The 25,047-nt window shown below is 41.1% G+C and overlaps 1 protein-coding gene across 2 annotated transcripts in view; it reads left to right on the top strand.

The window, feature by feature from the left end:
- Nucleotides 1-6,269: 6,269 nt before the first annotated feature.
- The window catches only part of LOC139420862 (P2X purinoceptor 1-like), a 52,908-nt gene continuing 34,130 nt past the window's right edge, over nt 6,270-25,047 (top strand). The window contains exon 1 of one of the 2 annotated variants that reach the window (XM_071171224.1): nt 6,270-6,830. In XM_071171224.1, the coding sequence (XP_071027325.1) occupies nt 6,643-6,830 (188 nt within the window). In that variant the 5' untranslated portion in view covers nt 6,270-6,642. The remainder of the gene's footprint in view (nt 6,831-25,047) is intronic. The other variant, XM_071171223.1, reaches the window with a different exon arrangement.

Below are 25,047 nucleotides of genomic sequence, written 5' to 3'. Positions count from 1 at the left end.
TCTTATTCATAATAGAACTATGGTTTTAGATCTCTTGGAGGCTATGATGCTGCCCTCTGCTTTGGATTTTGTGAGTATGGGTAACGCCATGGCAGATGAGGCTGCTAAATTGGCTGTTCTTCTCTGCTGCTGTTGGGAAAGACACAGATTATTTGGCATCTAAACAGGTTTTGGATGTTGGTTCTCATTTGGTATGGCAACAGCAGGGTTGTAAACTTGGAGACAGACTCTTGTCTTATCACCTCTGTTTGCCAAGTGGCCCATGGTATGGCCCATTTAGTGTTAGTAGTGTTAATAAAGGCCTGTGGTGTACACCACATGAAATGTTGACAGGAAGACCCATGAATGTTCCCGCACACAGACCCATGACTGACAGACAAATAGGCCTGACTCTAGCTGAAGTAGAACACTTGGAGTCCATGAAAGAGCTAATGACTATTGTTAAATCTCTCCACTCTCACACTAGGAAAGCTCAGGAGGAGGTACCAGGTGAGGACCCCAACTACCTGCCTGTAGAGGTTGGAGACTGTAAAAATCCGGGTCCACAAGAGAAAATATAACCAGCCAAGATAAATGGGGCTATTCAAGGTAACCATGGCAACACAAACGGCGGTCAGAGTTCAGGAAAGGTCCGGCTGGCACCACCTGTCCCACTGCCAGAAGGTGTTCAGCCCACATGATGATGATGGAGCCAGACACAGCCTGAAACAAGAGGCAGAAGCAAATGTGAGTCGAGACCAAATACTGGAAAAAGATGAAGGGCAAGACCAAAGCCCTGAAGAACCAACTGTTTTAAATGTTGTAAATAACCAAACCCTTAGGGGGAATAAGAGAGGGAAGATGACCGCATGTGGTCATTGGTAGTTGACTGTTTTGGCTCTATCCACACTACTTGTTTGTGGGGGTGAAGCCGGCCCTGTCAACACGTGGGTAAAGTCTGTTTGAGACTTAGGTAGAAATGTGTCCCCAAACGGGACTGCAGTGTTAATTTTGTCTTAACCCAAATCCATGAGAGAGTTGTTTGGTTAAATGAGTGATTAATATGATGCCATTGGTGTTGACCCCAACTATGACCCTCTTGCTTGCCCAACTGACCCAGAGGATGATTACTATACTACCTATATGTGAATGGTTAAAAGTTCTAGATGTCTAACGTCGATTTCTGTACATGGTTATATGAGACTAGGTAGTCTCAAAGGGGGGAATGTTGGGGTTTACCCTGTGGGTTGGGTGAGGGGCTACACCAATGCCATGATTACTGTATATATGTGATAACCTTTGTATGCCTGCAATGCGCAATGATGGGTACATGGAGATGTACTGCTTTAGTTCTCAGGCTGAGAATCATCTGCACCTGCTGATAGTCACACAGGCTCAAGGCTGAGATAGCAGAGTGAGAAACCACAGTCTAGACATGTTTTTCTCATCTTAGTTACTTTGTATCTAATCCAATGCAACAACGTTAAGGTATGATTGACGTTAGGTTGACAACGCCCACTAGTATATGGAGCTTTGTCTCCTGTCTCGCCTCACAGATCTTTACTATAAACTACTGAGGTATTCTGTATGTGAATCTCTGTCTGCAATTGCATTTTATTATGAAAGAGTTGTATACCAAGGTTCCTGTGTCTGTGTCATCTATCTGAAAGACTGATTGTTAAAGGAAACTTACATCACCCCATGCAAAGGACCAACCAACAGCGCTTCAGCACTCGGCTGTCCCGTTCTGTGAGCCTGTGTGGCCTACCACTTAGCATCTGAGCCGTTGTTGCTCCTAGATGTTCTACTTCACAATAACAGCACTTACATTTGACCGGGGCAGCTCTAGCAGTGCAGAATCCTATGACAGCGCCACTGTGAAAGTCACTGAGCTCTTCAGTAAGGCCACTCTACTGCTAATCTATGGAGATTGCATGGCTGTGTGCTCCATTTTATACACCTGTCAAAAACGGGTGTGGCTGAAATAGCCGAATCCAGTAATTTGAAGGGGTGTACACATACCTTTGTATATATATATAGTATAGATACTGAAGTAACATGACTGAACAAGGTGTAGCTAAACAAATGGTTAACGGTCTGGTCTGCAAGTAGCCTAGTTTTAGAACGCCCTGCGGTATGCCTTATGAATGTAAAATGCAGCCCGCCAATGCACAATAGGTTAATGTCTTTTGAACTAGAATCAATACGTTTTCTCTAAGGTAAAGAAGGAGACTTGGCTATGCTGGATACAGAACCTGTATATGAAATGCAGTGGGAAAAGTGGGAGGGTTGAGTGAGACAAATTCAAAGACAGCCTACTTTTCTATAGCCTACTCAGGGGAGAGAAAAACATAGCTAGACTGTTGGTTTACTATTAAACTCAATGCTATCGTTGTTTTTAATTGTGTAAAGCAGCAGCTTGTGTTTCTTAACCAGACAAACGGTAGCTAACTAGAAGGCTGGTGGTGACAATGGCGATTTTCCACTACAGGCTGTTCAGTGCAGTGAATATCATAGTTCCTATTTCATTTCCACTTGCCCATGGCCTTATCCGGTTTAGTAGGCTGGTGGGTGGGGTTACAAATGGCAGTACTCAATGATTGGTCTCATGCAAAGATGTCAGTCTCGCTCCCGTATGTTAGTCATACTCATGCAGGAGTCACAAGTCATTTGATCAATAGGCGAGGTTTAGGGCCCCATAATAATTATGACTTTGTGGCTGTGTTAACTAGTGACGACAATGTTCATTGGCTCAAATTTTTACCTGTAATAAAATTATAGTATAAGATTGCAGTTGTGAGAGCAACATTTGTTGTTGTGAGAGGTGTATTTCTGAGTCTTGACATGTAATAAGTATCTCTGCAAAAATAAGTATCTCTGTCTCAAATTAATATTTTGCTGCGGCAATGATGTTCTGTTCGCTCAAACTCACACTTGCAATTGAAGTTTAATTTGCGTGCCCCCGATGCCTGTGCGCTCTGTAGGACCCATCCTCAGCCCGCGTGAACACATTCTGTGCTCTCCACTGGTCTGTGGCTTGTTTCACTTATCCTTTGCTCATGGGACATATCCTCTGCACTCTCTATTCAGTGTTTGCTTGCTCAGTGATGTTTATTCTTGCTCGACAGAGCCATCTTGCGCGCAATGTACTTTAAAGGCTGATTTTACAGCAAAGCCTAACATACAAAAAAAGTTAACACAAAGAAATATCATGTAGGAGCAAGCTGCTGAGATAAATATCACCAACAGTTAGTGGAAGGTCACATAATGGTCTGTGCGATCAGGGATCCTTGGGACATCCCTACCCCATTGAAGTTGAAATTCAAAATCAAAATGGTTAATGTAAGGGTTAGGTAATAGTTAAGGTTAGAGTAAGGGTAGGGGTTAGGGTTTAGAGTAGGGACGTCCCAAGAATCCCGTATAGCCCTGACAGTCACATAATGGTCTCAGAATTCCCAGAGCTAGGGCAACAGCACTAGGAACATTGCTACATTGCTAGGCAACCGGTATGTCTAGAGCAGGAGTGTCAAACACAAGGACTGGTGCTGAATCCGGCCCGAGAGGTGGTCCATCCTGCCAGTAATAAAAATAAAAAAAATATCTTAACAAGATTGGTAGCACCAGTTTTTTTTGTCATAGTTTTATAAATTAATCAAACTGTGCATTTTTTTTATTTGCAAAGCCCTTTTTATAGTCTTTTTACAGTAGCCTGGCTTAGATCCAGAAAAGCATGCAAGAGCAGAGTGGTCAGGAAAAAGTTTCTAGAAGGGAGAAACCTAGAGGGGAACCCGGCTCTAAGTGGTGGCCCATACTCTTGTAGCTTTACCAGCTAGAGATAAGCCAGAGTTTCAGTTCAGAGTGTGAGCATGTTTGTCAGACTGATTGACGTGAAATGAATTAAATTCAGTCCACTTATATCTAACCTCTCCTTCCTTAGTCCAGACCTTAAAGTCCAGTAGAGCCATGCCCACATTAAGATAAACATGGAAGGACCAGACACTGAGGACTATCTCCACTAGCACTGGCCTAGACATAGACAACCCATTGATCGTCATGTCATTTTAGAGTAGTGCCATTACAATGGGTAGTTGGAAATATCTATATCAATACCAAGGTTTGTAAATAGTGACATGAGATGTCACTCACTCACTAGCTGTGTTAGGGGATGCTTATCAGCACAAAAAGTTGTGTAACAGAAAACTAAAGAAGAATGATTAAATGTATCGTTCAACCAGTGGACATATTGATTGCAGGCATTTATTTGAAAAATAGAAATAGACATTTATTAACAAACATTAAAGAAACTGTTACACGGTATTAGAATACCCGCTCCAGTATTTCTCCAGTATTTTCTAAATATTCAGTGGAAGCAGGATCAGGCAGCGTTCACCCAATTACAAGCCATGTTTTTCCAGATTAAAGGCAGACACTGTACATGGTTTGCAAATGTTATGTGAATGATTCCAGCCTAGCCTACTTCTAGTCTCTCACAGTCATAAACTAACACATTGATATATTGAACTATTTTCCCCAGTAGCTTACAGCTCAGTAGTCAGTACACAGACACTGTAGTCCAGGATATGACTCATAACATCAGTATCTTTATAGGAACTACACAAATCAATGTACAGTATGTCATGCAAACACTGGGGTTTAATAAATTATCTGGAAGTGAGTAGACCTGCTTGATATAGGCCTAGGGGCAGGTATTTGAGATTGCATTATCGGCACTATTGGTTCCATTGTTTTGCAAACTAAATCAATACACCTGAAGTATTTGAAAGCGTCTAATATGTATTTGACCCAGCCCTAGACTGGAAATGACCTTCCACATTTGAAAATCATGGGAGATTAGCATTGTCTCACGTCAGATATCACGACGAGTGTCGCGTAGGAGTGACACGATCTGATGGAAGACAATAGGGAGATCAGAGCATTAGCTCAATATGAGCTAAATATGGTACCTAAACCAACCACAGAAAAATAGGGGTAAATGTCAAATCAAAGCAAATTGTATTTGTCACGTGTCGAATACAACAGGTGTAGACTTTACAGTGAAATGCTTACTTACAAGCCCTTAACCAACAATGCAGTTTTAAGAAAATCCCCCAAAAAGTAAGAGATAAGAATAACAAATAATGAAAGAGCAGTAGTAAATAACAATAACAGAGCTATGTACAGGGGGTACCGGTACAGAGTCAACTCAATGCAGTAATTATGTACATGTAGGTAGAGTTATTAAAGTGACTATGCAAATGTGTGGTTTTGAAGTTTTAAATGCTTGCTTATTTGCTATTCAAACATTTGGGATAGATAACTAATGTACTGTAAGAGATACTTTCCATTGCTGGACAGAGATATGAGTTCTGAAATTCTAGTTTAATTCAAAATAGCATGATAATAGGCAGAATCTACCGCAAACGCAAAACCGATTTGTGAAGGTGCTGGATGCAAAATGCAAAAATACAAACTACAAAATACAAACTGCTAGTGTGGGAGTGTGCAGAGATGTTTTCCATTTCGTGGTATCCAATTGTTAGTAATTACTATTGCAGGAGTCGCTGGTGCGCGATGAGACAAGGATATCCCTACCGGCCAAACCCTCCCTAACCTTGACGACGCTAGGCCAATTGTGCGTCGCCCCATGGACCTCCTGGTCGCGGCCGGCTGCGACAGAGCCTGGGCGCGAACCCAGAGTCTCTGGTGGCACAGCTAGCGCTGCGATGCAGTGCCCTAGACCACTGCGGCATCCAGGAGGCCCCCTTTTTAAAATTCTAATTAGTAACACCCTTGTGGTGCGTTGTTGTGTTGAACTCATCCCTAAGCGACATACAAGTAACTGAATTATATTACTTTAATGGTTATGTGAACGATTAACAGAACGTAGTATTTATTAATACAATCTAATTGCATTTTATTCAATCTGTTATTTATTAAGTAATTTCTGTCTCTTCCTCATACCTTGTGTAGGCTACCCCTACCAAAAATAAACACAATACTATATGAAACATCTGTATTGGAAAGCGAAAGAAGCAGGCAACATGAAGTCCAAGTTCATCTAATTCATTCACATGGCAGAATACAATAGAACTCTGAATTGCGTGAATAAAACAAAAAATTTTAAACAAAACACCCACATGCATTATACAGGGAACTGTTTTTGTAGCCTAAGTTTAGGTCAAGCATATGTCCGTGCTATCTCTGTGCACCACACAGGAAGACAGTGTCAGGGGGAAATGATTGCATGGTGTGAGAAGGATGTAATGTTTCTTATGTCTGTGACAGATGTTGAATGATCTGATCAGTAGCTAAGGGAAGAAGTCGTTTTTTGACTTAAGGACTGTGGAACAGTAACACCTTGGTTAACAGCAAGATGATATAGTATTTGTTTGTTTTGGAGAGTGGGAAGGAGAGAGAAAGAGGGAGTAGAGTAGAGAGCGAAAGAGAGGGAATGAGAGGGTGTGTTTGAGAGGTAAGGGTGACAGGAAGAAACTTGAATGTGAGGAGAGTCAGAGAGGGAGAAAGAAAGAGAGAGTGAGTGAGAGAGAGAGGAGGAAGTCTAACTGAAACTGAAACATGTCAGCTGTTGGGTAAGTGAGACTGAAGAAGAAAAATAGGTAATAGAGAAAAGGTGTGAGAGAGAGAGAGGCAGGGTCAGGGTGTATGCATGCCAGCGGGATGGAGAGACCCTCCTGTCTCTCACGGAGCAGCAAGATGAACAGCTACATCACCAACGCCCTCTCTGACTTCTTCTTCAAGTATGAGACCCCCCGCCAGGTGCTGGTGCGGAACAGGAGAGTGGGGGTCGTGTGCCGATTGATTCAGCTGGGGGTCCTGGCTTACATCATTGGGTAAGACTCTTTTAAAGGATTCTGTTATTTACCGGGACTCTACAGGCATGCAAACTTAGAGTGGAGCGTGGTGAGCATGTGAGTTAGTGTGTGAGCTTGTCTGTTGCAAGTTTCAGCAAAACTGAGTCATTTCTCGACTGCAAAATGCATGACCCAGCTTTCATTATTTACATTCAATGGCGTGTTTGTTGAAATGTCAAAATGTGTGTAGTGGAGATCTTTACAATGTAAAACACTACAGAGTAAAATGCTACAGATATCACGAGATATCTGACCAAATTAGAAAGTGATATTTAAAGATGCTCTCTGGGATCTAGAGCATGTAACATATAGTACAAATCGCAAAGCAAAAATGTATACATAACATAAACAAAATGGATGATATAGCACACAATTGTGCACAATTTTCGGGGACAGTTTTTGCTTGTGAGCGCTACTTTAAAAACTACTGGCTGAAATTATACAAAACCTTTAGAGCACCACTATATTTAAGGGTGATGACTTCATAATGCAAATATATATATTTTTTGGCATACAGGAGGGATGTATGTATGGAACTTTCTTGTGGATGGATCTAGTGACATCTGGGCTAATTCTGGTTTGATATTTAGGGTGATGAGTCTAATGAGTTTAATGACCAGGGTTGGTGGAGTAACGGATTACATGTCCATTACATGTCCATTACAAAAACAAAAAAAATTATAATCTGTTACATTACTAGCAAAAAAATTGTAATCAGATTACTTCTAGCAGAAGCATGTTTGCGAAAAAATTAATTGACACCTTTCTGTTTTCTCACTGACATTCAAATCAGCATTGAAAAAAGGCACGTTTAAGTTTGTTCCGCCTGAGCAAGTCTGACCACAAGTCAGAGACCACTACGATGACACACCAAATGAGTTTGATGGATTACAGAAAAAGAGCAGGAATAGGTTTTTGTAGGCTACAGTCCAAGCTATGTCTTCCAATGTTGCGACTGCTATCAGCCTCCAAAGATGATCCAACTTGGATAAACGTTTGGAGGTAAGGGAGTGGCCGAAATTGACACAATTGTTACCCGGAGGAAAATGGGGGAGGGTCATGTTTTTTCAATTTCAGTCTGGGGGAGGGTTTAGTATTTTTTGATTTAGTCCAGGGAGGGTCATGTAATTTGTAATCGATTAACAAACCTAACACAATCGTAAATATAAGCGCTGGCGGTGGCACTATAGGTTCAGGGGTGTGTCAGAAATATTTTTGCAATCTTCACATTCAAAAATTATCTTTACAGTGCTTGTTGGTGGTGGTGTGAAAGGGCTGGGTTTTAATGACTAAACCAGTTGTGGGTGTGTCAAGGCTTAGCCCCTCACTGGCCAATATGTGGTTGCTTCACTTTGTGTATTTATGATATTTTATGTATGTATTGCCATGGATACAACTCCAATTCAAATGTTAGTCCCGTTATAGTTTGTTCAACAGCTTACAGAAATGAAATAACAAAATGTAGACCCATCCTATCTTTGCTAAATACTTAACTTGAACCTGTTTGCAGTCAACATTGTTCTAAGTAATTGCATGGCTTCAATGTGGAAATATATAGCCTACATAGCATTCTCACTGATATAGGGGCTCACCCTACTGTATATTGAATTATGGCTGAGCATGGACATGCCAAACGGTGTCAATAAGCAAGATAAAATGAATTATTGATAAGGCCTATAAACAGAGCAAATAATTCTAAATTCTCAAATTCTAAACAAAACGAACAAACAACTTGTTTTAAATCGGCTATGTCTAAATAGACTTACTGACACCATCATGGATCCCTATGGGCATATAATAGGGTATTAAAACAAGGCAGACTAAGCACATCCAAACTTTTCACAAATATCCAATATAAAGAGAAAGGGAGAATATCCACTCACCGTTGTTCTTTTCCCTTCGGAAAAAAATCAGACCCCTTTACTTTTTCCACATTTTGTCACGTTACAGCCTTATTCTAAAATCGATTTTTTTTTAATTCTCAGCAATCTACACACAATACTCCATAATGACAAAGTGAAAACTTATTTACATAAGTTTTCAGACCCTTTGCTTTGAGACTCGAAATTGAGCTCAGGTGCATCCTGTTTCCATTGATCATCCTTGAGATGTTTCTACAACTTGATTGGAGTCCACCTGTGGTAAATTCAATTGATTGGACATGATTTGGAAAGGCACACACCTGTCTATATAAGGTCACACATTTGACAGTGCATGTCAGAGCAAAATCGAAGCAATGAGGATGAAGGAATTGTCCATAGAGCTCCGAGACAAGATTGTGTCGAGGCACAGATCTGGATAAGCGTACCAAAACATTTTTCGGCAGCAGGGACTGGGAGACTAGTCAGGAATGAGACAAAGATTAACGGAGCAAAGTACAGAGAGATCCTTGATGAAAACCTGCTCCAGAGTGCTCAGGACCTCATACTGAGACAGGACAACGACCCTAAGCACACAGCCGAGACAACGCAGGGTGCTTCGGGACAAGTCTCTGAATGTCCTTGAGTGGCCTAGCCAGAGCCCGAATTTGAACCTGATCAAACATTTCTGGTGAAACCTGAAAATAACTGTGCAGCAACGCTCCCCATCCAACTGGACAGAGCTTGAAAGGATCTGCAGAGAGGAATGGGAGAAACTCCCCAAATACATGTGTGCCAAACTTGTAGCATCATACCCAAGAAAACTCGAGCCTGTAATCGCTGCCAAAGGTGCTTTAACAAAGTACTGAGTAAAGGGTCTGAATACTTAAATAAATGTGATATTTTAGTATTTAATTTTATTGTGTGTAGATTGATGAGGGAAAAAAAACGATTTAATCCATTTTAGAATAAGGCTGTAACCTAACAAGATGTGGAAGTGGTCTGAATACTTTCCTAATGCACTGTACATGGACGTTCTTACCATAAAACCAGGACATTGTGAATCATTCTAATTTTGGTTTTAATCAAATAAAAAATACATAAAAAACAAGCTATCTGTTCATTTTTTTCAACAACAACAATACATTTATGTAAAATGTAATGATATCATAAAATCACTAGGATATAATAGGCTCGACACGTTGGTGTTGAACCAGCCTTCATTAAATTAGGCCTAAGGTAAGGGTAGCCTATGGAGGGATTTTGGTTTTAAAAATGGGAAATGGCAAACAAGCAATTATTACGGGAAAATAACTTCTAAATACAATGTTAACCGGTATTCACCACGGTTCTCATGTAATTTCCTGATGGGCATGGACACATGTAGCCTACATCATGGAGGGGGTTTTACACACCTCCAAAGCATGGCTAAAATAATGCAGGCCTGCCTACAATAGATGGACAAAAATGAAAAGTCATTATTGCGTTGTCCATTATTTCCAAGGCATTTATCCCTTACTTAAATAATAATTAAACAAAAAATACCTTATTAGGCTATACAGTCATTCTACAGTACCTTTTTAAATCACTTTTAGAAATATGAGTTTGGCCAGTCTTTGGTTTGAGGATCATGCAGTGAGCATTACATGCCTAGTTTGTTATTTTTTTATATATTTTTTATTTATTTCACCTTTATTTAACCAGGTAGGCTAGTTGAGAAAGTTCTCATTTACAATTGCGACCTGGCCAAGATAAAGCAAAGCAGTTCGACACATACAACGACACAGAGTTACACATGGAGTAAAACAAACATACAGTCAATAATACAGTATAAACAAGTCTATATACGATGTGACCAAATGAGGTAAGATAAGGGAGGTAAAGGCAAAAAAAGGCCATGGTGGCAAAATAAATACAATATAGCAAGTAAAACACTGGAATGGTAGATTTGCAGTGGAAGAATGTGCAAAGTAGAAATAAAAATAATGGGGTGCAAAGGTGCAAAATAAATAAATAAATACAGTAGGGAAAGAGGTAGTAGTTTGGGCTAAATTATAGGTGGGCTATGTACAGGTGCAGTAATCTGTGAGCTGCTCTGACAGTTGGTGCTTAAAGCTAGTGAGGGAGATAAGTGTTTCCAGTTTCAGAGATTTTTGCAGTTCGTTCCAGTCATTGGCAGCAGAAAACAGGAAGGAGAGGCGGCCAAAGAAAGAATTGGTTTTGGGGGTGACCAGAGAGATATACTTGCTGGAGCGCGTGCTACAGGTGGGTGATGCTATGATGACCAGCGAGCTGAGATAAGGGGGATTTTACCTAGCAGGGTCTTGTAGATGACATGGAGCCAGTGGGTTTGGCAACGAGTATGAAGCGAGGGCCAGCCAACGAGAGCGTACAGGTCGCAATGGTGGGTAGTATATGGGGCTTTGGTGACAAAACGGATTGCACTGTGATAGACTGCATCCAATTTGTTGAGTAGGGTATTGGAGGCTAATTTGTAAATGACATCGCCAAAGTCGAGGATTGGTAGGATGGTCAGTTTTACAAGGGTATGTTTGGCAGCATGAGTGAAGGATGCTTTGTTGCGAAATAGGAAGCCAATTCTAGATTTAACTTTGGATTGGAGATGTTTGATGTGGGTCTGGAAGGAGAGTTTATAGTCTAACCAGACACCTAGGTATTTGTAGTTGTCCACGTATTCTAAGTCAGAGCCGTCCAGAGTAGTGATGTTGGACAGGCGGGCAGGTGCAGGCAGCGATCGGTTGAAGAGCATGCATTTAGTTTTACTTGTATTTAAGAGCAATTGGAGGCCACGGAAGGAGAGTTGTATGGCATTGAAGCTTGCCTGGAGGATTGTTAACACAGTAGAGGTCCTGGATGGCAGGCAGCTTTGCCCCAGTGATATACTTGGCCGTACGCACTACCCTTTGAAGTGCCTTGCGGTCAGAGGCCAAGCAATTGCCGTACCAGGCAGTGATGCAACCGGTCAGGATGCTCTCGATGTTGCAGCTGTAGAACCTTTTGAGGATATCAGGACCCATGCCAAATATTTTTAGTTTCTTGAGGGGGAATAGGCTTTGTCGTGCCCTCTTCACGACTGTCTTGGTGTGTTTGGACCAATCTAGTTTGTTGTTGATGTGGATACCAAGGAATTTGAAGCTCTCAACCTGCTCCACTACAGCCCCGTCGACGAGAATGGGGACGTGCTCGGTGCTCCTTTTCCTGTAGTCCACAATCATCTCCTTAGTCTTGGTTACATTGAGGGATAGGTTGTTATTATGGCACCACCTGGCCAGGTCTCTGACCTCCTCCCTATAGGTTGTCTCTTTGTTAATGATGGTTTTGGAGTCGTGCCTGGCCATGCAGTCGTGGGTGAACAGGGAGTACAGGAGGGGACTAAGCACGCACCCCTGGGGAGCTCCAGTGTTGAGGATCAGCGTGGCAGATGTGTTAATACCTACCCTCACCTACTGGGGGCGGCCTGTCAGGAAGTCCAGGATCCAGTTGCAGAGGGAGGTGTTTAGTCCCAGGATCCTTAGCTTGGTGATGAGCTTTGAGGGTATTATGGTGTTGAACACTGAGCTGTAGTCAATGAACAGCATTCTCACATTGGTGTCCCCTTTGTCCAGGTGGGAAAGGGCAGTGTGAAGTGCAATAGAGATTGCATCATCTGTGGATTTGTTTGGGTGGTATGCAAATTGGAGTGGGTCTAGGATTTCTGGGATAATGGTGTTGATGTGAGCCATTACCAGCCTTTCTAAGCACTTCATTGCTACGGACGTGAGTGCTACGGGTCTTTAGTCATTTAGGCAGGTTGCCTTTGTGTTCTTGGGCACAGGTTGACTATGGTGGTCTGCTTGAAGTATGTTGGTATTACAGACTCAGTCAGGAACATGTTGAAAATGTCAGTGAAGACTCCTGCCAGTTGGTCAGCACATGCCCGGAGCACACGTCCTGGTAATCCGCCTGGCCCCGCAGCCTTGTGTATGTTGACCTGTTTAAAGGTCTTACTCACGTCGGCTACGGAGAGCATGATCACACAGTCGTCCGGAACAGCTGATGCTCTCATGCATGCCTCAGTGTTGCTTGCCTCGAAGCGAGCATAGAAGTGATTTAGCTCGTCTGGTAGCCTCGTGTCACTGGGCAGTTCACTGTGCTTTTCTTTGTAGTCTGTAATAGTTTGCAAGCCCTGCCACATCCGATGAGCGTCTGAGCCGGTGTAGTATGATTCAATCTTAGCCCTGTATTCACGCATTGCCTGTTTGATGGTTCGTCGCAGGGCATAGCGGGATTTCTTGTAAGCATCTGGGTCCAGCACCTTGAAAGTGGCAGCTCTACCCTTTAGCTCAGTGCGAATGTTGCCTGTAATCCATGGCTTCTGGTTGGGGTATGTACGTACAGTCACTGTGGGGACAACGTCCTCAATGCACTTATTGATAAAGCCAGTGACTGATGTGGTGTATTCCTCAATGTCATCGGAAGAATCCCGGAACTTGTTCCAGTCTGTGATAGCAAAGCAGTCCTGTAGTTTAGCATCTGCTTCATCTGACCATTTTTTATAGACCGAGTCACTGGTGCTTCCGAGAACAGAGCTGTGGTCGGATTTATCAAATGGAGGGCGAGGGAGAGCTTTGTACGCGTCTCTGTGTGTGGAGTACAGGTGATCTATAATTGTTTTCCCTCTGGTTGCACATTTAACATGTTGATAGAGATTTGGTAGAACTGATTTAAGTTTCCCTGCATTAAAGTCACTGGCCACTAGGAGCGCCGCCTCTGGGTGAGTGGTTTCCTGTTTGCTTATTTCCTTATACAGCTGACTGAGTGCGGTCTTAGTGCCAGCATCTGTCTGTGGTGGTAAATAAACAGCCACGAAAAGTATAGCTGAGAACTCTCTAGGCAAGTAGTGTGGCCTGCAGTTTATCACAATATACTCAACTTCAGACGAGCAAAATCTAGAGACTTCCTTAGATTTCATGCACCAGCTGTTGTTTACAAATATGCACAGACCGCCCCTCCCCCGTCTGTGTGCTGTTCTATCCTGCCGGTGCAGCGTGTATCCCGCTAGCTGAATAACCATGTCGTCATTCAGCCACGAAGCATAGGATATTACAGTTTTTTATGTCCCGTTGGTAGGATATTCGTCTAGATATTCGTCTAAACATATTGCTACAGTAGATAAGATGGGGAGAAGTCTGTCCATAATAAAGTGCTGCTCCATCTTCTTCCTATCAACAAGGCAGGTCCTACAGGCTCCAGTTTTGTCGCACCTGGACTACTTTTCAGTCGTGTGGTCAGGTGGCAGAAAGAGGGCTTAGGAAAAATGCAATTGGCTCAGAACAGGGCAGCACGGCTGGCCCTTGGATGTACACAGAGAGCAAACATGAATAATATGCATGTCAAACTCTCCTGGCTCAAAGTGGAGGAGAGATTGACTTCATCACTACTTGTGAGCGGTATTGACATGTTGAAAGCACCGAGCTGTCTGTTTAAACAACTAGCACACAGCTCAGACACCCATGTATACCCCACAATACATGCCACCAGAGGTATCTTCACAGTTCCCAAGTCCAGAACAGACTATGGGAGGTCGCACAGTACTACATAGAGCCATGACTTCATGGAACTCTATTCCACATCAGGTAACTGATGCAAGCAGTAGAATCAGATTTAAAAAACAGATAAAAATACACCTTATTGAACAGCGGGACTGTGAAGCTACACAAAGGCACAGACACATGCATATACACACATCATAACATACGCACTGTTTTTAATTTACATTTTTTTATTTCACCTTTATTTATATCCTCTTGAAACTAGGGGGCACTATTTTTATTTTTGGAAAAATAACGTTCCCAAAGCAAACCGCCTATTTCCCAGGACCAGATGCTAGAATATGCATATAATTGACAGCTTAGGATAGAAAACACTCTAAAGTTTACAAAACTGTCAAAATATTGTCTGTGAGTATAACAGAACTGATATTGCAGGCGAAAGCCTAAGAAAAATCCAATCAGGAAGTGACTCGTGTTTTGAAACAGTTGTGTTTCTATGCACCCCTATTGGCCAGGAATATCAACCAGATTTTTCTACGTATTCCCTAAGGTGTCTACAGCATTGTGACGTAGTTTCACGCCTTTATGTTGAAGAATGAGCGTAAACGACTACATTGCGTAAATGGCCAGCTGAGGGCTCTCAGTGATTCTTGCGTAAAAGACAGAGGTAGTCATTTTTCCTCTCGCTCCTACTGAAAAGCCAATTGTCCCGGCTGATATATTATCGAATAGATATTAGAAAAACACCTCGAGGATTGATTATAAAAAACGTTTGCCATGTTTCTGTTGATATTATGGATATAATTAGATTTTTTGTCGTGACCGCTATTTCCGGTGGATTTCTCAACATAACATGACAAACAAACGGAGGAATTTTGGGTATAAAAATCATCTTTATGGAACAAAAGGAACATTAGCTGTCTAACTGGGAGTCTCGTCAGTGAAAACATCCAAAGATCATCAAAGGTAAACGGTTGATTTGATTGCTTTTCTGATTTTCATGACCAAGTTTCCTGCTGCTAGCTGGACATAATGCTATGCTAGGCTATCGATAAACTTACACAAACGCTTGTCTTGCTTTGGCTGTAAAGCATAATTTCAAAATCTGAGATGACAGGGTGGTTAACAAAAGGCTAAGCTGTGTTTCACTATATTTCACTTGTGATTTCATGAATATGAATATTTTCGAGTAATATTTTTTTACCGTTGCACAATGCTAATTAGTGTAGTTGATGGCAATTCTCCCGGATCTGGGATGGGTAGTTCCAAGATTAACCTGGTAGGCCAGTTGAGAACAAGTTCTCATTTACAATTGCGACCTGGCCAAGATAAAGCAAAGCAGTGCGACAAAAAAACAACACAGAGTTACACATAAACAAATGTACAGTCAATAACACAATAGAAAAATCTATATACAGTGTGTGCAACTATACACGCATACACATGGATTTTGTTTTGTAGATATGTGGTAATGGAGTAACGGCCTGAGGGCACACACTTAGTGTGTTGTGAAATCAGATATGAACGTATTGTAATGTTTTAAAATTGTGTAACTGCCTTAATGTTGCCAGACCTCAGGAAGCAGCTAATGGGGATCCATAATAAAGACAATTACAAATACCCACCGTCAACCAATCATGTCAGTGTGGAGCTATACAGAACTCTCCACATTGTTATTTTTTTTTGGAGGAGCACGGCAATGTGGTATGGAGCTCAATTTGGCCTCTGCATGCCTCGGAGGCTCTGTAACTACGTCATACCGTCCATATGGTGCCTCCAACCATATTTTCGGATCAAGCATAAAAGCCTATTTATTTTTTAACTCAAAGCAATGAGACCAATCAGTCCTCTATGACAGCAAAATCATAAACAATAGAGTAGGCTAATTAGTCCTTAGTTTTGGGGTTATGCTTAGGTATAGCAATTTGGCTAATCTGTAAGTCCTGTTTTTGAAGATTAAGGGTATTAAATTGAGTTTTTAGCCTAATCATATTAGAATCTGCAGTAGAATGCAATAGGTTAGAAATAGTCTACTTAACCAACCCATAAAGTAAAATGCAGCATCCATTTATGTCCAGCTATGTAAACTCTAACATTAATTTATCCTGCAATAGATGTTCAAATGGTAATACAAATGTTTGTCTTCTGCTAATGCCTCTTAACTAGGTTGACGTTTATTGGGACGAGTCTTGTTCTTTAGGCAGAACTGAGTGATTTTCAGCTGCAAAACCCCAATTTGCTGAATTGTAAAAAACGATTTATTGGGTTGCTTTTTGGTCTTAATTTAAGGTTAGGGTTAGGCATTAGGGTTAGCAGTGTGGTTAAGGTTAGGGCTATTTAAGGTTAGGATTAGGCATAAGGGCTAGCTATGCGGTACGGTTAGGGTTAAGGTTAGGTTTAAAATCTGATTTTAGGACTTTGTGGCTGTTCCAACTACTAACCTGCGCCTCTTAAGGGAAAAGTAATCTAAAAGTAACTGAAAGTAATCAAGTAATCAGATTGCGTTACTGAGTTTGGGTAATAATCCAAAAGTTACGTTACTGATTAACATTTTGGACAGGTAACTAGTAACTGTAATGGATTACATTTAGAAAGTAATCTAGTGTACCCAACCTAATGACTTACTTTTTTTTAGGAGGTGGATCAGCTTTCATATTGAGGATAGTTTGTTGCTTCCATCAATGTAATTGTCTGCATCATTTAGAAACCCCATTTATTTTTTGGGTAAATATATCTATATATATACATACATCCACATACAGTGCCTTGCGAAAGTATTCGGCCCCCTTGAACTTTGCGACCTTTTGCCACATTTCAGGCTTCAAACATAAAGATATAAAACTGTATTTTTTTGTGAAGAATCAACAACAAGTGGGACACAATCATGAAGTGGAACGACATTTATTGGATATTTCAAACTTTTTTAACAAATCAAAAACTGAAAATTGGGCGTGCAAAATTATTCAGCCCCTTTACTTTCAGTGCAGCAAACTCTCTCCAGAAGTTCAGTGAGGATCTCTGAATGATCCAATGTTGACCTAAATGACTAATGATGATAAATACAATCCACCTGTGTGTAATCAAGTCTCCGTATAAATGCACCTGCACTGTGATAGTCTCAGAGGTCCGTCAAAAGTGCAGAGAGCATCATGAAGAACAAGGAACACACCAGGCAGGTCCGAGATACTGTTGTGAAGAAGTTTAAAGCCGAATTTGGATACAAAAATATTTCCCAAGCTTTAAACATCCCAAGGAGCACTGTGCAAGCGATAATATTGAAATGGAAAGAGTATCAGACCACTGCAAATCTACCAAGACCTGGCCGTCCCTCTAAACTTTCAGCTCATACAAGGAGAAGACTGATCAGAGATGCAGCCAAGAGGCCCATGATCACTCTGGATGAACTGCAGAGATCTACACCTGAGATGGGAGACTCTGTCCATAGGACAACAATCAGTTGTATATTGCACAAATCTGGCCTTTATGGAAGAGTGGCAAGAAGAAAGCCATTTCTTAAAGATATCCATAAAAAGTGTTGTTTAAAGTTCGCCACAAGCCACCTGGGCCACCTGGTCAGATGAAACCAAAATTGAACTTTTTGGCAACAATGCAAAACGTTATGTTTGGCGTAAAAGCAACACAGCTGAACACACCATCCCCACTGTCAAACATGGTGGTGGCAGCATCATGGTTTGGGCCTGCTTTTCTTCAGCAGGGACAGGGAAGATGGTTAAAATTGATGGGAAGATGGATGGAGCCAAATACAGGACCATTCTGGAAGAAAACCTGATGGATTCTGCAAAAGACCTGAGACTGGGACGGAGATTTGTCTTCCAACAAGACAATGATCCAAAACATAAAGCAAAATCTACAATGGAATGGTTCAAAAATAAACATATCCAGGTGTTAGAATGGCCAAGTCAAAGCCCAGACCCGAATCCAATCGAGAATCTGTGGAAAGAACTGAAAACTGCTGTTCACAAATGCTCTCCATCCAACCTCACTGAGCTCGAGCTGTTTTGCAAGGAGGAATGGGAAAAAAATTTAGTCTCTCGATGTGCAAAACTGATAGAGACATACCCCAAGCGACTTACAGCTGTAATCGCAGCAAAAGGTGCGATTACAGCAAATCAGGTTTTGATTTGTTAAAAAAGTTTGAAATATCCAATAAATGTCGTTCCACTTCATGATTGTGTCCCACTTGTTGTTGATTCTTCACAAAAAAATACAGTTTTATATATTTATGTTTGAAGCCTGAAATGTGGCAAAAGGTCGCAAAGTTCAAGGGGGCCGAATACTTTCGCAAGGCACTGTATATACAGTGGGCTCCAAAATTACTGGCACCCCTGACTGGCAATGCACAAATACTACATAAAAAAAATATAAACAATTTAATTACAGAGAAACTCAAAATACCAACACGTGAGAAATTACTGTACTTTATTGATGCTTCAATGGAAGCCACCAAAATCGTACAATTATTTAATGCAAAATACATTTGACCAAAATCAAGGTTTCATAATTATTGGCACTCCTCATTTAGTACTTAGTGAAACCACCTCTGGAGTCCTTTCCTGTAATGTTTGACAAGGAACATATTTGGAGGGATTTTGGACCACTCCTCTAAGCAGATCCTTTCAAGATCCTTCACATTCTTAGGTTTGCGCTTATCAACTGCTCACAAGTTTTCGATTGGATTGAGGTCCGGCGACAGAGATAGCCATGGCAGAACATTGATTTTGGTGTCACAGAACCATTTCTGTGTGGATCTTGAGGTATGTTTTGGGTCATTGTCATGTTGGAAAGTCCACCTACGGCCAAGTCCCAGCCTTCTGGCAGAGTGAACCAGATTGTCAGCCAAAATTGCCTGATACTTGGTGGAATTCATTATGTCATCAATCTTAACCAGTGCCCCTGGACCTCTGGAATTAAAACAGCCCCAAAACATCACTGACCCACCAAGGACTGCAATTCTTTCACAGTGATTATTGGGGATTTTGTTTCTTCTCTCACCATCCTCCTCCCTATCCTGGGGTTTTCAACTGTTCCATATCTTTTGACTTTTTTATAATTACCCTGACAGTGTTCAATGGTATATTCAATCGTTTGTGGATCTTCTTGTAGCCATTACCAGATTTATAAAGGTCTATGACCATCTGTCCTTTTGAACTGCCAGTTCTTGTGTTCTTTCTTCATGATGTTGGATGACAAAGGGATATTGCATGCGTGTTACCTCATTTTTATACCCTAGTGAAACAGGAAGTGATGTAATGGCTCAATATAGTTCCTTAAGACTTAGATCAACTTAAATAAATGGAATTTAATTCCTTGTTTAATCTTGGTAGATGTTATTTACAATAATATTTAATTGTGAAACCTTGATTTGGAGGACATTAATTTTTTATTAAATCAATCAATTATTTTGGTGGGTTCCATTGAAATGTTAATAAATAACAGTATTTCTCACATGTTGGTATATTGAGTTTACGTCTATAATTATATTGTTTATATTTTTTTAAGTAATGTTCGTGCATTGCCAGTCAGAAGTGGCAGTAATTTTGGAGCCCACTCTGTACACATATAAACATTCATACATATACACATATATACACATACATACACATACATATATGCACATACACTTCTATTTGAATATACCTTCCTTTATTATTCCCCGCAAACCCTACCATCCTTCTCCTAATTGGAGTAAACTAATAAACAATAAAACTAACAATTGAAGTCAGAAGTTTACATACACCTTAGCCTAATAAATTTAAACTCAGTTTTTCACAATTCCTGGCGTTTAATTCAAGTAAAATATTCCCTGTTTTAGATCAGTTAGGATCACCACTTTATTTTAAGAATGTGAAATGTCAGAATAGTATTAGAGAGAATTATTTATTCAGCTTTTCTTTCTTTCATCATATTCCCAGTGGGTCAGAAGTTTACATACACTCAATTAGTATTAGGTAGCATTGCCTTTAAATAGTTTAACTTGGGTCAAACATTTCGGGTAGCCTTCCACAAGCTTCCCACAATAAGTTGGGTGAATTCTGGCCCACTCCTCCTGACAGAGCTGGTGTAACTGAGTCAGGTTTGTAGGCCTCCTTGCTTTCACACGCTTTTTCAGTTCTGCCCACACATTTTCTATGGGATTGAGGTCAGGGCTTTGTGATGGCCATTCCAATACCTTGACTTTGTTGTCCTTAAGCCATTTTGCCACAACTTTGGAAGTATGCTTGGGGTCATTGTCCATTTGGAAGACCCATTTGCGACCAAGCTTCAATATATCCACATCATTTTCTTACCTCATGATGCCATCTATTTTGTGAAGTGCACCATTCCCTCCTGCAGCAAAGCACCCCCACAACATGATGCTGCCACCCCCGTGCTTCACGGTTGGGATGGTGTTCTTCAGCTTGCAAGCATCCCCCTTTTTCCTCCAAACATAACGATGTTCATTATGGCCAAATAGTTCTATTTTTGTTTCATCAGACAAGAAGGACATTTCTCCAAAAAGTACGATCTTTGTCCCCATGTAAAGTTGTAGACCGTAGTCTGGCTTTTGTATGGCGGTTTTGGAGCAGTGGCATCTTCCTTGCTGAGCGGCCTTTCACGTTATGTCGATATAGGACTCCTTTTACTGTGGATATAGATACTTTTGTACCCGTTTCCTCCAGCATCTTCACAAGGTCCTTTGCTGTTGTTCTGGGATTGATTTGCACTTTTCACACCAAAGGACGTTCATCTCTAGGAGACCGAACACGTCTCCTTCCTGAGCGGTATGATGGCTGTGTGGTCAAATGGTGTTTATACTTGCATACTATTGTTTGTACAGATGAACATGGTGCCTCTAGGCGTTTGGAAATTGCTCCCAAGGCTAAACCAGACTTGTGGAGATCTACAATGTTTTTTCTGAGCTCTTAGCTGATTTCTTTTGATTTTCCCATGATGTCAAGCAAAGAGGCACTGAGTGTGAAGGTAGGCCTTGAAATACATCCACAGGTACACCTCCAATTGACTTGAATGATGTAAATTAGCCTGTCAGAAGCTTCTAAAGCCATGACATCATTTTCTGGAATTTTCCAAGCTGTTCAAAGGCACAGTCAACTTAGTGTATGTAAACCTCTGACCCACAGTAATTGTGATACAGTGAATTATAAGTGAAATAATCTGTCTGTAAACAATTGTTGGAAAAATTACTTGTGTCATGCACAAAGTAGATGTCCTAACCGACTTGCCAAAACTATAGTTTGTTATCAAGAAATTTGTGGAGTGGTTGAAAAAATAGTTTTAATGACTCCAACCTAAGTGTATGAACTTCTGACCTCAACTACAGGTTTCTACTTCCAGCTTATACGTACTATTCACTTTTTGCATACAGGATGAATAGATGTAAAGAGGAACTTTCTTGTGACTGGCTGTTGTGGCAGCTGAATTAATTATCTGGAGGAATAGTGAAGAATGATGGAACAGCAGCTGGCATGTTATATTGTATACTGTGAGCATATAAGGAACAAGGAGCTAGAATTAGCTGCAGCTGAAGACATCCCTCTTATCACCAGTCTTGGGTAATGCAACATTACTGCATATTGGGAAACTTGTTCACATAGATACTCACATTGGACCAATCCTCTCCTTAGCTTGCAGACTTGCTACCACATGTAGGTTTGCAAATAGTGGGATGAATCAGTGTTGTGGAAGGAGGATGAATTCTTTGGACTTTCATGTTGTACTTTGTACTTTCTTACTGGAGATGCACCAGAAGACAGACTGTGTTATGTCTCAACAAAACAAATGATTTGTTTACACTTTGTGTGTGTATGTGTGTGTGTGTATATACGTGTGTGTGTGCATGCCTGCGTGTGTGTGTGTGTTTTGTGTGTCTGTATACATCTTCAGGCATCTGGACTTTAGGAGCTACAGGACATGAACAGGCTGAGGCATGTGCTCACACAGATAACAATCAAACATGGGTAAACTCACAGCTACACTGCTATTTCTCAGAGATATTCCTCCTTGAGATAATGCCAGAAAGGCATGTGACATTTCAAAAGTTCATTCTCTGTCGAAAACACATTAGAGAAACTTAAATGCGCTCAGCTTGGCAGATTCAGTCATACCAGAATTATAACACCTCATAAATTTGTTCTTTCTTTACATCCTAAAGACATTCCCCTACCGTTAGGCCCTTGAGCAAGGCCCTTAACCCCAGAACATGCTCTCCATCCAGGGACGCTGCACTGCAGCTTGACCCTGTGCTTCTCCAAACTGTATGTGTTATGTGTGCTGTCTGGGGTTGGGGGGTGATTAGGAACCTGTCCAGGACTCTCTTAATCAGAGCCCTACTGGATTTGAGCTGTTGTGAAGGAAGTTGTCAAGGAAGTGGGTTTGTGTTTATATAGGACCTCCCACCCCCACCGACCGTCAACCAATCATGTCAATGCGGAGCTATACGGAGCTCTCAGCAATGTTACAAGATTTGGGTGTTGCACGGCATGGAGCTCAATTTGACCTCTGCATGCCTCTGGAGGTTCTGCAATTGTGTCGCACCATCCATACGGTGCCCCCGGCAATATTTTCGGATAAAGCATAAATTGGCTTCTATCCAGAGCGACTTACAGTAGTGAATGCATACATTTTCGTACTGGTCTCAGGTGGGAATCAAACCCACAACCCTGGCGTTGCAAGTGCGATGCTCTACGAACTGAGCCATACAGGATCAGACGGCTATGGGCCTTAATAGAAGTAGGGCGACTCAAAAGAAATCTGTCTGAAAAACAGTGTGCTCAGCAAGAGCCACAAAGCCAATCACACATCAAAAAGATCTGTCGCATGGTCTGTCTGACTTTGTCGGTCTCTCTCTCTCTGCCAGGCCTTGGGACACAGAACAGATACAGATCTTTCTTAGATTGTTCTAGTGGAAAATGCTTTTCCTCATTTCACGCTTTGGTTTCTTCTAATGTGGCTGTTTTTACGTTTCTCTCTATGTGGACTTTAATTATCATTCAGAAACAATAACAGCGATAGGATTTGTAGTCTTAGCTTGACGGAAACATCCAGTTGAAACGTACCAGGTTCTTTAATTCTTTAAAGTTTAATTACAGCCAAACAACACTGTGTGTGTGCACATGTGTGTGTGTGTGTGTGTGTGTGTGTGTGTGTGTGTGTGTGTGTGTGTGTGTGTGTGCGCGCGACACTTGTGACTTTAGCTGTAAGGCAGTGGCAGGGAGTTGAAGATGTGTGTAACATCCTGTCTCTGGGGCTTGATGCCAGGGGGTTATTACTTTATATGTCATTTATATAACATCTGTACTTGTTTTATATGTCCTTTTATATTATACCAGCGTACGTACGTATAGCCCTATGACATCATCTACTTACCTGTTAATTCTCTTGCTCACAAGCTGGTGTCCATCAACTTATTCTGTGCCTGTATAGTACAGTTTTTTTTATTGCTATCTACCTGTCCTGTTAGTTCCTCTATTTCCTTTGTTAGTCTGATCTCTTTTAACCGAAGCTGCTTTTGTTTTTAAAGATGAATATTTAATTAATTGGCCTCTAAAAGGTACATTTCAAAGTGTCCCATACAATAAGGGGATCGGATGTGCCTATGTCATGCAGGAAAATGTCAGTTCTAAAATATTTTGTATTAGTTAGGAGCCAATTGTCGTCCAGTAGGCTTTGATTTCATTTCCAATATCCCTACCAAGTGGAAATTCTGTAAGAGTTATGTGGAGGCCAATTAGATGATGGTTCGATCGCATTCTGTCTCCTATCAACACTTTTGAAAAAACTTTTGGTGCCAGTGAGAATGAAACTAGCTTGATTAATAATAATAATAATATAATATAATAATATTGATTAAGCCTCCTCCATGTACAGTATATCTCACTAGGTCCGGGTTTGTTAGCCTCCATGTATCCACCAGGTCTAATGTGCCCATAATATTTGTTATCTCCTTAAGTGCATAAGGGTGATAGTTTGTAGTGTGATTTCCTTTATGGTCCATTGAAGTACTTAAAACCGTGTTGTAATCTCCCACCATAATAATAGGATCGTTTGTTGCTTGTGAGCTCAATAGATTGTTATAAATCTTTTTTTAAAGTGTGGATCAACATTATTTGGAGCACATAGATTAATTATCCAAATATGTTTATCGTTCAATAGCATATTCAAAAGGATCCACCTTCCTTGCGGATCTGTTTGGACAGTTTGCACATTTGGCTTAAAATTATTATTAATTAATATCATCACCCCTTTTGAATGTCTTTGCCCATGACAGAAGTGCCTTTTTCCACATAACTTAATCTATAAATGTCAGTGGCAGTTATGAGGGAGGACACATTTTTTTTCCTTCTGAGCATGGCCTTATTTCTATTACAGCATATTGGATGACTGGCATTCATATTCCATTCACTCGGCTCAATGTAACATCGATAGGTTTAGGCTACTGCATGATACTCAAATTGTCCCTGTTACCATCATGGGGTTGTTCGTCATGAGGGAGAGAGATAAACAAAATAGGGATGTTGTGTTGTAGGCCTAATTTGGAATGACTGGCTCAGCATTGCAGGGTTACTCACAACCAGGTTGTTATCTTGGAGGCCCTGAAGAGCTGGTTGTTAATGTAGAGCTTGTCCAACGCCAGGTGCACTTTCTGGCCCTGTGGTGTTTAAGAATAGTGTAAAGAACCCGTCTACTGTCCACGATCTCTGAAGAATATTGTTAATTGATAGATAAATTGTTTCCGCATAGCCGCGGGAAGTGGAGGTGCTGAGCATG

Source organism: Oncorhynchus clarkii, chromosome 12 (genome assembly GCF_045791955.1).
Source record: "Oncorhynchus clarkii lewisi isolate Uvic-CL-2024 chromosome 12, UVic_Ocla_1.0, whole genome shotgun sequence".
In the NCBI taxonomy this organism is placed as follows: Eukaryota; Metazoa; Chordata; class Actinopteri; order Salmoniformes; family Salmonidae; genus Oncorhynchus; species Oncorhynchus clarkii.
The sequence above is the reverse complement of the archived record's forward strand: the minus strand, read 5'-3'. Positions and strand labels throughout refer to the sequence as shown.